Source organism: Onthophagus taurus, chromosome 1 (assembly GCF_036711975.1).
Source record: "Onthophagus taurus isolate NC chromosome 1, IU_Otau_3.0, whole genome shotgun sequence".
Lineage (NCBI taxonomy): Eukaryota > Metazoa > Arthropoda > Insecta > Coleoptera > Scarabaeidae > Onthophagus > Onthophagus taurus.
The window spans coordinates 25,835,029-25,848,344 of record NC_091966.1 but is presented as its reverse complement, the minus strand read 5'-3'; the positions used below and the strand labels follow the sequence as shown (position 1 = coordinate 25,848,344).

Genomic DNA, 13,316 nt, shown 5'->3' with positions numbered 1-13,316 from the left:
TTTCTGTTTTGTTTCAACTAGAGACGTTTTTGCTAATATGTGTTGTGTTATACTCTTTTGTTCTAGTAAAATTGTATACAGGTGAATTCAAAATTAAAAAAACTTTTTTTTTTGTAATTTGTAATGACTACGACATAAATTATTTTTAGATTGTTTTCGTAAATAGTAACCAAAAATAGTCGAAAATAAAGAATAGTATGATCGCGACGTGAATATTATGTAATGTGAAGTTGCCTACACTGCGACTAAAACAATATTATAAGGAAAAAACTTACATTTAACAATATTTAGGACAATTTCAGTAATTGAAACTTTTTTAATTCAGCTGTACTACGCTGCGATTAATAAATCGAAAATATGGTCGCATATGTAATAAACTATACCTACACGATTTATCCACGCGATTAATCGATGCTTAAAAACGCTTCGTTTAATCGTACTGGGCAAACCGCATCTTATAAGTGTTGTACTTAAAAAATGATATATTTCGTACGTTTGTGTAACCACCGGTTTCGCAGAAGTGATACCATCATCAGGGAAACATGGCAATAAAACACAGAAATGCTGTTAAAAGTGTAAATACACGTATTTATAGCTAATGCTTGAATTTTTAAGCATTTTGATTTGTTTACTAATTTCTGTTTTGTTTCAACTAGAGAAGTTTTTGCTAATATGTGTTGTGTTACACTCTTTTGTTCTAGTAAAATTGTATACAGGTGAATTCAAAATTAAAAAAACATTTTTTTTTTGTAATTTATAATGACTACGACACAAATTATTTTTAGATTGTTTTTGTAAATAGTAACTAAAAATAGTCGAAAATAATAAAGAATAGTAACATCGCGACGTGAATTACGTAATGTAAGGTTGCCTACACTGCGACGCCGGCCGCGTGCTCGTGTTCGGGTTTGAACGAGACATGCCGACGTGGCGTTCGGTTTTCCCGTCTGGCCAACCTGGATCACACCGTCTGAAAAGGACGTCAGTATCCGACGGCGCACCGTACAGTCCTGTTGCCGGTTGGACCGTAGCTCGCCCATTATTTATAACCAAACTCACAGAAGACCAAGAGAAATTGATCCGCGGTGCGCGTGCCTCGCCCGAAAAACCGATAGGCAGCACGAAACGTCGCCGCCGTCAAACCCAAAAACCACCACCCGTTATCATTCATTCGGTTTTGTCGTTGTCTCCTTAACCCAAAATCGAACATAACCTCTCTCTTCTCGTTCCGATCCCGAAACGCCAAAACAGAATCCGACCGCCGGCTACTACTATTATTTGCTTGGCGAACGTGTGCGCGCGTGTGCTGTACGCAAAAGAATGCACGCCTGACTCTCTGAACCAGAACTTCACGGTGGTGGCTGCCAAATGCTGCTACCAGAGGTGGTGCGACGCCGCTACATGGTCGTCGTTTGAAGATTCGGATTTTCAAAACCCAAAGTACGTTTCAAAACTACGTTTGTTTTCCACCACCGCCCCCAAAAAATCTATACCTTAATCTTTAGACACCTTTTGTTGTTTTTTTTTGGTTGTTAGAGAACCAGAATCTAAAGATCTTTAACCTTAAAAATCTCCCGCCTTCTCATTATAATACGCACGTCCGAGCTCTCTCTTTCTCTCGAGTAGAGAAACTTCGAACGCGTGGTAGTCTCATTTCCTATTCGAGAGACGTACACAGAGTTTCTCGGCGCCCATGCCAAAGAACTGACGAACTCGCACGAAAACAAACAACAATAATAACAAAGATTAGTCGGTTGTAAAGACCTAATCTGCCACATTTTTCCTTGCTTATCGAGATGTAATACTTTTTTGCATAGTCTAAAGTACAAAGTAGCATTTGTAATCATATTTGCGAGCACTCATCTACAAAGAATGAATTTGTTTTTGTAATGAAAGTTATCGTTAAAATTTTCCAAATATGAAAAACAGGAATAATTTAAAATACTTATATCATATCAGATTTAAAGATAACTGTTATTTATAATATAAAAAAACAATGCAACATAAAATGCGTAGAATAATCTTAAAATTTATTCATTTTAAAGCACGTACGCATATCTCGAAACCAGATAAGATTTATTAAGTTCCAAGACTTTTAAATTCTTCTGGAAGAATTTAGTATATCTGCGAAAGTATTTTAATACTGTTTTATAAATATTACATGAGGAATAAGAAAGAAGCAGAATTAAAGAAAAATAGTATAAAGAGAACTTGAATATCATCCATAAACGCCACTGGATGAAAAGCTAACTTCCGGGTGTCACGACGAGTCATGGTAGTCTATTTATCTAATTGGTGATCCGGATTGCGTTTCCAATAGACTACGTTGCTCGCATATGAATGAACGGATTCTATTCATGCGGGACCAAGGCTGGATGAGTGCACATAAAACGCAGGAGATGCCGCGTTTCCTGGATCGCAAATCGCCGCAACACTCGCAGATAATTTCTTCCTGCGGCTCAAGGCCAGGGCAATTGCATCAACACTCGTGTTGCAGTCCGAACTATAGAAACCGCAGGCCGCTTTTTATAGTAGGAGAGAGGGATCTTAATATAACGGGAGCCCGTTAAATTTGGAGTCCTTTGTGAAGGGAACACAACGACCCCGACGACTAGAACGACGTCTCGCGAAGAACGCGGCGATTTTTTCGCTCAACTATTTGCGATAATTGAACGGATTTCGGTAACTCCTTGGTGAATAGTTCGCGTCGGTTTAAAAATAATTTGTCGTTCAAGCAGCGTCTGGCAGGACAAATGCAACTCCGTTTACAATGTAGCGTTTCGCCAGCCGCAGTCCCGTCAAAATATAAATACCGTACTTAGCGCGTTGCCGGACCAGACCACGTCACTAAGAACACCTGGCCTCGTCGTTTGTCGTTATCAATCACAGACGCCGTCGTCGTAATGTACGGTCCACGACGTCCGCGTAGATAGTTCGTGTGATGTGGGGATGAAGGATGACTTCAACTTTTAGGGCTTCCGTCAATACATCTTCTAAGGTTGCCGTTAGAACCCAAAAGAAAACGCGGTGTAATTGAGGAAGCTATTATAGATATAAATGGCAATGATTACGTTGTTCTAAAGCAGTGTTTCCCAACCTTTTTCATCTTGTGAACCCCTTATAAGTCAGAAAAAAATTGACGAACCCCTTGTGTAGTTGTTATTTACAGGTAAGAAAAAATAAAATCATACAAGACAATTGATACAACACTGTTAATTCCTAACAAAAAATAAAAGCATAACTGTAAAAAATCTAAACACAAACTTTATATGAATGAAGACTAAAATAATAGATACAGAAAATCAAAACACAAAATTATCACAACAGTCTTAATGAGATACAATCAGAATCAATGTCTGACAGTTTCAGGCTTAAATCAGGTTCTGCATTTAATCTGTTTCTGTATTTATCTTTCAAGTAAGTATATGTAGAAAATCCTTTCTCACATAGATATGTTGTCCAAAAAGGTAATAAAACTTTGAGAGCTTTTTCTGACAAAATAGCGCATTCATTTCCAATGCTGAGCCAAAAGTCTACTAAAGAGTGGTCTTTAAAAATCGCTTTTAAGGAGCTCTCACAGGACAACTCGATAATTTTTTTTTCAGTAAAGTTAGAGAGATCTCCAAATGTAGATCTTTTTGGAAAAGGCTACATATCCAATTACTTGTTAGAGATATAGTGCGTCTATTAGGGAAGTATTCAAAAATTAATTGAAGATATTAGAGATGTTCACATACATTTGTAATTTTTCTGATAAAAACCTGCTAAGGGAACTAAAACATTCGTACTCATTCATCTGCAGACATTGGATCCAAAAGTTAAACTTTTTTAGCATGGATTCAATTCTATTATGCACACCGAAGATGGTGACACCTGTGCCTAGCAGTGATAAATTTAATTCATTTAATTTACAAAATATATCAGCTAAATATGTAAGCTTTTGCAGTCAAAGAATGTCAGATAAACAAGAAGGTAAATGAAATGGATGATCAGTAAGAAATATTTGAACTTTAGATTTTAACTGAAACAAGCGTGTCAAAACTTTGCCACGGGAAAACCATCTAACTTCCGTGTGAAGTAATAAAGAAACGTGAAGGCTTCCAAAGTCTTCACAAAGCGCATGAAATAAACGGGAATTAGTAGATCGAAAATTTACAATTATTGCAGCCTCACTTAAAATAGTAGATAGTTCAGTAGGAATACGCTTACATGCATTCAATTGTTTCGTTGATCTTCTTTACCCGTGCTACAAAACCAGAAAATTTTCCTGTCATTGATTTTGCACCATCTGTGCACACACCCACACAATAATAAGACCAGTTTATTCTATTTTTTTTAAATAACTATTAACCATATCAAATATTGCTTCTCCAATTGTATAAGTTTTTAAAGGTTTTGCAAAATATAGATCTTCCTGAATGGAATTCTCAAAAGTGTATCTAACATACACAAGCAATATTGCAGCGTTTGCTACATCGGTCGACTCGTCAAGCTGGATCGCAAAATAATTCTTTTCAAAAGCTCATTCTTCACATTACTTACCATGTCATAATTCTACACGAATAATACAGTATCTGTTAATTGATAAAGAAACTAGGTCAAATTTTTTTGATGCCTTTTCTCCAAGCATACACTTTGCAATGTGCAAAAGGCACATGGTCCAATTAAATTTTCTGCAATTGTATGTCCAGATTTTGCAATTCTATGGCTTACTCGAAGTGATGCCTCAAGCGCCATTTTACTATCTTCCTGTGAAGCTGACAGAAAAGAAGATACAGTACTCTTTCTATAATCAGCCAATTGTGTTCTAAAATACTCGACAGGTTTATCCTTGTAAGTCGGATGTTTGGTTTCAAGGTGCTGTTAACAAGCACTTCATTGCAAATTACTCAAAGCGGCTGAGGTTCTGATTCTTCCCTTAGAGAGATGGCATTAGTTTGATATTAAAGGTTTTACAGTTAATAATTTTTCTGGTAACAATAAATTTTTTAATTAAAGCAAAAGGTGATGGATACGCAATAAATTGCTGTTTTTATATCTATGCACTTTATAATATATGTCTTATAAGTTGTTTTAAATCTTTTAGTTCTGTTATTTTGTCAATTTTCCTTTTATAAAGTTCTGCCATTATAATATGATTGTGAACCAAGAATTCTAAGAAGAATTCTAATTAGTGTTTAATTCCAAGAAATTTGATAAATAATTATAATAATCCAAAACACATAATATATTGAGGAAGAGTTGATACAATTTAATTTATCTTTCTTGGTACTTTAAATGTATTTATAATCACAACTTTATCATAAAGTCATTTATAACGACAGCTTTGATGCGAAATTGTCGTCAGCGTGGTCTAGTCGTTGCTTTATTGATATAAATAAAATTAATTTTATCGACGATAAATTACACTTATTTGCGGTATCTTAATGAGCGTGTTTTCGCTAAAAATTGCTATACTTCGCATGCGGAATAAACAACTTTTTAATAAACATTAACGATTTCGTAATACTTAAAATAAATAAACTTGAATAAACTTGCTGTAAACATACTATGGATTCTTAATGGACGTACTTAAAAATAGAGATTAATCATGAATGGAAATAAGAAGACTTGCTAAGATCTAATTTGTTTAAGCTGTTCTGGTAGGTAGATGAATGAGTTTAGAAAAATGATAGTGTCGACGGTTCGAGGGCCCCCGGAATGAAAACATAGTTATAAGTTGCAAAATGTTACACGTCGCGCACAGTAAGCGCGCAGTCGGTCGGTCCCGTTCTAAAAGCGGTTCTTGGCCGGACGCCAGTCGTCTCTGGTGTATGTGTTTACGACGAAACACACCTCTGGAATCTGACCGACGTACCCTCGCCAGTGTTCACATATTACCGTTATACTAATAAGCGTCGCGGCGGTGGCGGCCGCCCGCGGTATCGATTCGGACGCCATTAGTGCCGTCGCGGGCGGCTACGAACTATGCCGGAACCCAATTAAAAAGTTGCTCTCGGAACCGCCCCAAGAGAGGAACCCGAAGGAAATTCGATTTGGCTAAACGACCAACGCCGACACAGGGAAAGGGTCCGTTGTGTATGCAACTATTTCAGTGAAGACCATAGAGATGTTCTCAACTGACCATTGTATAGAACACCTTGTCCATTCATACAACATTTTCAATTTGGTCCATTAATTATGTTTACTAGATGTAGATCATAATACAAATGTGCATTATGTTCAAACTAAATGATGCAAGAAGCACTTATAAAGCTATATACATATATTCGTTTATTAGATCTATCACTTGAACTTCCAAGTATTCTAAGTATTAATAAATCATTTTATATACTGATACTACATTCCTTTTCTTTTCAGATATCATTATTAAAGTCATGCGTTCACTAAAGCAAGAAAATTGAATTGTTTCTGAAAAGGCGTCCATAAAATCCAAAAGAACCATTAAACAATGATGCTCACTAGCGAGAAATTGAAATGCGATGTGCCCACAAAATTTGACCGAAGGACATCGACGTCAGATTGGGACCCAACGCGTGCGCCGCGCATCCGGTAGGCAAAAAGAACATCGCTACCCGAATGACAGGATACCGAGTAGATCGGTGCAACACTCGGTAATAAAACCACCGAAAACTCTGACTTCACTTTGTCGTCACGCAGTGCCCATTGTGCTGTTCACGGTGTGTGCCCTTTATGCAGGGACATTGGTCGCTCAAAGGACCACGGCCTCAAGCCACGCGGCCGTCCGTAGCCATCAGCTATCAGCGGCAGCATACATCTTCGTTGTAGTTACGCTGACTGTAGCGACCAGGTGCTATGCATCGCCGCACCAAAACGGCATTAACATCAGTCCGACTAAAGATTCCAGCAGCCGTTCGAGCACTTCCAAAATAGTTTTAGGTAGTTTTAACGTCGATTCGTCACATACCAGTGATATTAGTTTAATAAGTCGCGAAAAACGCGAGTACCTTTCGACGGTCGTCAATACGCTCAATCGAGAGTCGTCGGTTCCATCTCGATTTCGAACTAAATACAAGGTGCAAGACTCCAGCCCCGAAACGGACTCTTTCGCGGGAAATACAACCTCCGTCGCACCCAGTGAGTTAGTCGGTAGTAGTGATGATGGTAATGACACGCGTGTGAGGGACTCGTTCAACGGCCACATTCACTTGAAGCAACGCTCCCAAGAGCGAGAAGATCATAGTCGGGACTTCACCATTAGACGGCCGATGCCTCCTGCTCATGTCCCAGACAATGCATGTAAGTTTTCTTTTTTATTTAAACATGCGGAAGTAGTGAAGTAATTTTCAATTCCTACTTTATTGAACTCGACATCTTTAACACTTTACTTTTTTATTACTATCGTTCTTCACCTTCTAACAGACGGCTGCGGCCAACGGTTTGCGAAAAATAGTCTCGCGGAGCGCGGAATGTGGACACTACGCGTACAAATAGCGCTGGGCACTTTTTCTTACTGTTTTGACCGACTACTAATTTTACACGGCGAGAGTCGCACACAGGCAGGCGGCGATAATTGTCACATCTTAATATAGAACGGCGCGGCGTCGGGCACCGGAGTAAACAGGCGAGGTAAAGGACAGAACGACGCGAATTATAGAGGAGGCATGGCGGCCGTTAGTCACACCGGAAGCATTTTAGCATGTATTGGCCGCTGGCTATACGGATTTCTATTTGGGTGCCGTGACGTGTTCGCTCCTGTTTGTCTCTAGCCGGTCTGCACTGACTACGTACTATATGCCTACGTTTGTAGACCCCATTTTAGCCATTGGCTTCGATAATAGCGCCCTATTCACTTACAAACTTTCCCCCTCTCTCTCTTAACTCCACCTCAAACTTGCTTTTGATAATTTCTGTAATATGTGCTAGTATTACCAAGTATATTGAGTGGCATTAGTGTTATGTTGAATCCTAAATTCTCTTAATATTCAAGGTTAGTTTTGTTAGATTATTCAATGGTACAAAAATGTTAAAAGAAATTTCCTTAAATAATTGTAAGTGAAAGGATCTCAAAAAAATTGTTTCTTAAATTTATTTCCTGGGATGTGTTGTGTGCCAACTCGCATTGAAGTTGGCATGTGATATCTTTCCTTCAAAATGTAATTGATCACGAATGTGGTGGGTGTTGAATCTTGAATATTTATTAAATAAACACTGGCAACAATTTCGCAATATATTTTCTATTAAACAGGTTTTATTTTATGGGCACCGTTCTTTGTATTTCATTTATTAAAGCGATATTTTTTTTATCGAGCTTCATTATGCGATCTAATCACTTCAAACTAAAGACCGTATTTCGCGAAAATGAACGTAGATAATAATGGTTGACGGTATGCCATTGATAGAAAATACCAAGAATCGCGGTCGCTCCGTGAAAAGCTTTTGATATTTCATACGCCGAAGGGCCATCTCGACAAAGAAGCGGTTTATGGCTAATTGTCGATATAAATTGCTTCCTTTTGTTAGGCCTTATAAGGATATTCGCGTGGTGATTATACGCCAGGGGAAGCAATTCCTTTATTAAAATCGCCGTAAGTAATTCCGACGTAATTACGCTGCCTGTACAATTTAAATTCAAGATATGTATCATAGGGTGGGTAATTGTTGTGTACATAGCTAGCGGTGGATTTAGCGGAAGCTCTTAAAGCATCTTATAGAACTTTGGAAGAAGAACCGTTTCAAACGGTGATCGCGGTTGAAGATACACGGGGTTGTCGTTAAATAATTAGAAATTAATTCAATTAAAAACTCCTTTACGCACAGCGGCCCCTTAAGAAAAACACCAACACACGCAACACTTAGTATATTATTCCCCTATTTGTAATTTTAAAATGTGTATTTTAAATGAAATTATTGTTTCTTTATTACCTACTCCGTTTGAATCTCATGCAAAGAGAAGTACCCTTAACTAATGTTATCCTTTTCACCGGATGTCTACCGGGTTTCTTGGCATCTTCGCCTCCCTTTTGGCTGCATTTCTACATTGCTAAAGTTAGAAATAACCGCAGTCGTAGTACGTTGGTATTACATCAATGTGGATGTCACTAATTTCTCACAAAATCTCCACTAAGAATAATCCAAGTAATGTTTCATTCATTACCTTTTTAAGTGTAATTAAAAATAAGCTATTTCTAATAAGAAAATATTCATACCAACTTATAATTGACCGATAGTGATTATGTAGCACTTTTTGCTCTATTATGATTAGCATTTTAAGTGAATAATTATTTCTTTTTTTGTATCTTTTATCAACAATTTTCTTATTTATTAGTTCTTTCTTCCATTTCATAATCAATCTAATTGATTCACATTATCTGTTATTACCAGTAAAATTGTTCAAACGCCATGAATTATTATTCGAAATTTTTAAACATAATTAAGTTAACAATGTTGCTTCAGGTAGTTTTACCTAATAAGGTCGATTTGTAACGCCAAGGCGTTAGCAACTTCGCCCCATTTAACATGTAACTCCGTCCTAACTTCGTTAAAATTGTTTAACAACAGTGAAAATTAAGACTACAATGTCGCAAGCAAAACTGCGACGGCCCCGTTAATTGCCCGAAAGGATGAAAATAATGGTCTTTTCGTTTCACCACGCATCTGGTCGGTAATTGCTTTCGGTTATATTTATCATCGCAGCGCGTTTTTGCATTCCATTGTTGGGGTTATTTCGGTGGAACACAAGACTCGCGACGACTTTGAGATGCCCTCGACGGATATTCGTCTCTTTTTTTGTTCATGGATGCCAGAAATCGAACTAGTTGAAATGACAAGAAATGGTAGAGTGCTATTAACCTAAATTGTTTTCTATGAAGAAATATATTAAAGGATTTTCAGCACTTTGAAGATGTGCCAACATTAAATTAACAAATTATGGTTAGCAACTTTTAAATTTTTGATAATTAATAGACAAAGTATCAATAAGAAGGTTAATTTAGACAAAATCAGACTCCTATATCTTGCGTAATATAACAAATTTTGTATTATATGAAACATTGTAAATAAATAAATAAAATTAGATTGAAAAGAAAAAGAAATATTCAAATGCAATTCCTGGTCTAGTTGAAGTTGAAATGTAAATGGTTAGAGATTAATCTTGATCAAGTTACTCCTTCAAGTGGACTGGACATTCAATTGGAAGCGAGCGAAGCAGTACATCAAGCGGTTGTCGGAAATTTATGGTTGAAATAACTCAAAATGAACATTTTTTGTATTTTAAATTTCCTTTTAGATAAAGATGTGTTTCGCCAATGATAAACGTCTCTTGATATTTCTCTAGCTTGTTTCATGAGATGTGACCCTTTCTCGGGTCTCGTTTTGGAACAAAGCGAATACACAAAGCTGGATAAACCGCAAACTTTAAAAACTCTCTGTATACCTCGTCGCTGGTTCATTGACCTCTCTCCGACCATTTGTTTCGTGCAATTCGCTTCCGATATTACAGGTGAGTTAGAAGTTCATTCGAAAGCGGAGGGTCTTTGCTCCGTGGGTCCACATTGTCGCGTCCGGATTAAAAGAAAAGGAAAACGGGTTCACGTTCATTGTGCGGCCGCGAAAAAGGGGTATGCAGCAGCAGCCGGACTGTTGTGAACGCACATAGATGAGAGATCCCGATAAAAGCGAGTTAAGAGAAGAGTTCCATTGTAAGCGTACGGTGACCCATATAAGCTGTTAGGAGGGACACGTGTTTAACCTTGTCAGAAACTGGTGGAAATTAATCAATTCCGGGAGAATTTCGCTTTCGTAATATTAACGCCTCCGTTTTAGGGGCACGATACGGCATTTGCGTGTGGGAGTTGCCCTTATTGGGAAAGTTTGTGCTGCGGGGGTCTTAATTACGGGTTTAATGGGCTATCGCATATCGGGCGTGTAAGTTACGTTTCAATTTAAAACGTCGAAGGTTACACTGATTGGAATCAGCTCTGTTATTTGCATGAACAGTTAACACTTTGAGATTTATAGAAACACCCTAATGAAGCAGATTATTACACCTGATAAGGACGAATGGAAAGAAAAACTTGCATGTTTTGCGGATGTTAATAATTTTCAGTTAATTGGAACCTTAAATGAAATTATTCCGTTTATACCGCAAAAAAATAAAATGAACAGCAGTTTTATAACTTCCCATCCGAGTGAAGTTACAAGTTTCTACATTTCTTCTTCGTTGAAAATGGACGAAAAAGAGGTAAGAAAAGGAGAGATAAGAAATAATATTACGTCGCTTACTACGGTACTTCATAACCGGAGAGCGGTGAAACAATGTACGCCGAGCGGTTCAGACCACATCTGCCGCTATATCTTTATTATAAATTCTGAAGATGCTTTCGGCCGGAGCGCAATATATCACCGAGGAAGCCCGACCTTCTCGGACCCGGGCTTAAAAATTCCGGCAATTCCATGAAACGCGCCTTATTATTTCACCGATAACGTCCACGAAACCCTTGGGCAAAAACCAGCGACCAAACGTTGGGAGCCTCGTCACAGAATGAAATTACAATTCTGGTCTCCCTCGACCTCCGAATTTATGCGTCCGCAAGCCGTAAATTAAGCCCGAATTACGTAAGTGAACTTAGTTGAAAGCTTGGTTTAACGTGGAGCTTAGCGAACCCGCAACGGAAAGTTCGTAGCATGTTTTATTTAGGGTTGTATTCGAACATTACTCATAGCAGGCACCAAGTTTCCACGAGGTTTTGTCGCATCTACTACGTCAAAATTGAACATAGTTTCAAAAGGGAGCTTTAACTAATAGGGTAATACCTGGTCGTGGTTTCGTCCAAGTTTTAGTTTATAATTTATTATACTTCCGCATTAGATAAGTTCTACTGGTAAGAAAATGATGAAACTTAAACATTAGGTCTCTGCAATGAAATTATTACAATTTTGTTATGGAATTTCGGTACTAAAAATGACTTATAAGTACATTATTTTATTATGGACAGTTGAAATTACGTAATAAAAATCGAGCTTTATATATAGCAACATGGAAAGCTTTACTTAATTTAGGAGATCGGTAACTTACAGTTTTAAAACACGATAGAACACTACATGACCGAGATAGCTATATATTTGGATAACCCAGATATAACAGTTAGGGTTAAAATATTACTTGTTTGCGCCATATTGGTCATTTGCACTTTCACAATCTCATATCGTGCCACTCACGTAATGTTACGTGCTGCTCTTAAGTTTAGTTTTGTTGCAAGGTAATCAGCAAAAAAAAAGTTAATGGTTGATTAATATGAAATCGCAGCCTGAATACTAATGACAAATACGGTGTTGGCACGCTCAAGATCGCAAAAATTGTATATACGAATTCCATTGGAATTACTGTGTCGTTCGCATATGTGTTTATGTAACTAATTTAAGTGTGTGGAAGTGTAATTGAAGAATGTATACGAGGGTAGCCTAGATGCTGCTTTCAATTTACGGTTGCTCTTTCCTACTTCATAAGGAAAGTAGTGCTACAATTATTAAGTTTCGATTATTTTCCATTCTTTTTTTAATCAAATGCAATTTTCATTCAGAAACTCACCCAGAAATCTCATCTGATGTTGTTTTCCACCACCACTCCCAGATTTTTAACAAAAATTAGATGGTCCTTATTTTATACCATTAACAGTACCTTTTTATCATTTTGTGTACTATGAATCCGTATCCTAAAACAATCTGTTGAGTGAAAAATTTACGGTCATTGATGCGTAGATTATAACAATTCTCATTATCATTACCACCTCCGTTATATTAGAATCGATCCGTGTCGTGTAAAATATATTTCAGACCATCTGGAGAGGAAAGAACTGACAAAGTTAATGACAAATAGAGTCCCTTCTTCTATTCGGAGGAAGAGACGTTGGCATACGAAATCTTAAGTTATTTTTTAAATTAAAACAGTTATCTCTGTGATACTTAGTTTCTTCCCACATCATAGGTATTCCAAAACTAAATGATTTCTTCACACTTCACATCTTAATTTGTTAATTTTATGCCAAAGTACACAAAGCAATTTTTGACAAAATCAGAAAGGTTTCTTTGTTGCCTTTAAAGTGTATAGGTCTCACAAATGCAACCAAAACAATCTAGACAAGTATCACACACACCAGAAATCATTTATTTTTAAATTAGAAACTCTGTTGAAAACTGAAATGCATAACTTCACTAAATTAGTTTGTACAGCATAGAATTTGGATCGACACTGGCTTCTGAAGTGTGAACAGAGGACAAAACACTAGACAGTAAAAGTGCAGCATGGTAGACAATCAACTCATGTTGTTGCTTACTTTGAATTGGTTTTTACCAGT

The 13,316-nt window shown here is 37.3% G+C and overlaps 1 protein-coding gene across 1 annotated transcript in view; it reads left to right on the top strand.

The window, feature by feature from the left end:
* The first annotated feature begins 984 nt into the window (after positions 1 to 984).
* LOC111414613 (protein TMEPAI-like) overlaps positions 985 to 13,316 on the top strand; it is a 166,822-nt gene continuing 154,490 nt past the window's right edge. Inside the window, exons 1-2 of the mRNA XM_071198960.1 lie at positions 985 to 1,440; positions 6,361 to 7,260. Coding sequence (XP_071055061.1) covers positions 6,483 to 7,260 — 778 coding nt within the window. The 5' untranslated portion in view covers positions 985 to 1,440; positions 6,361 to 6,482. The remainder of the gene's footprint in view (positions 1,441 to 6,360; positions 7,261 to 13,316) is intronic.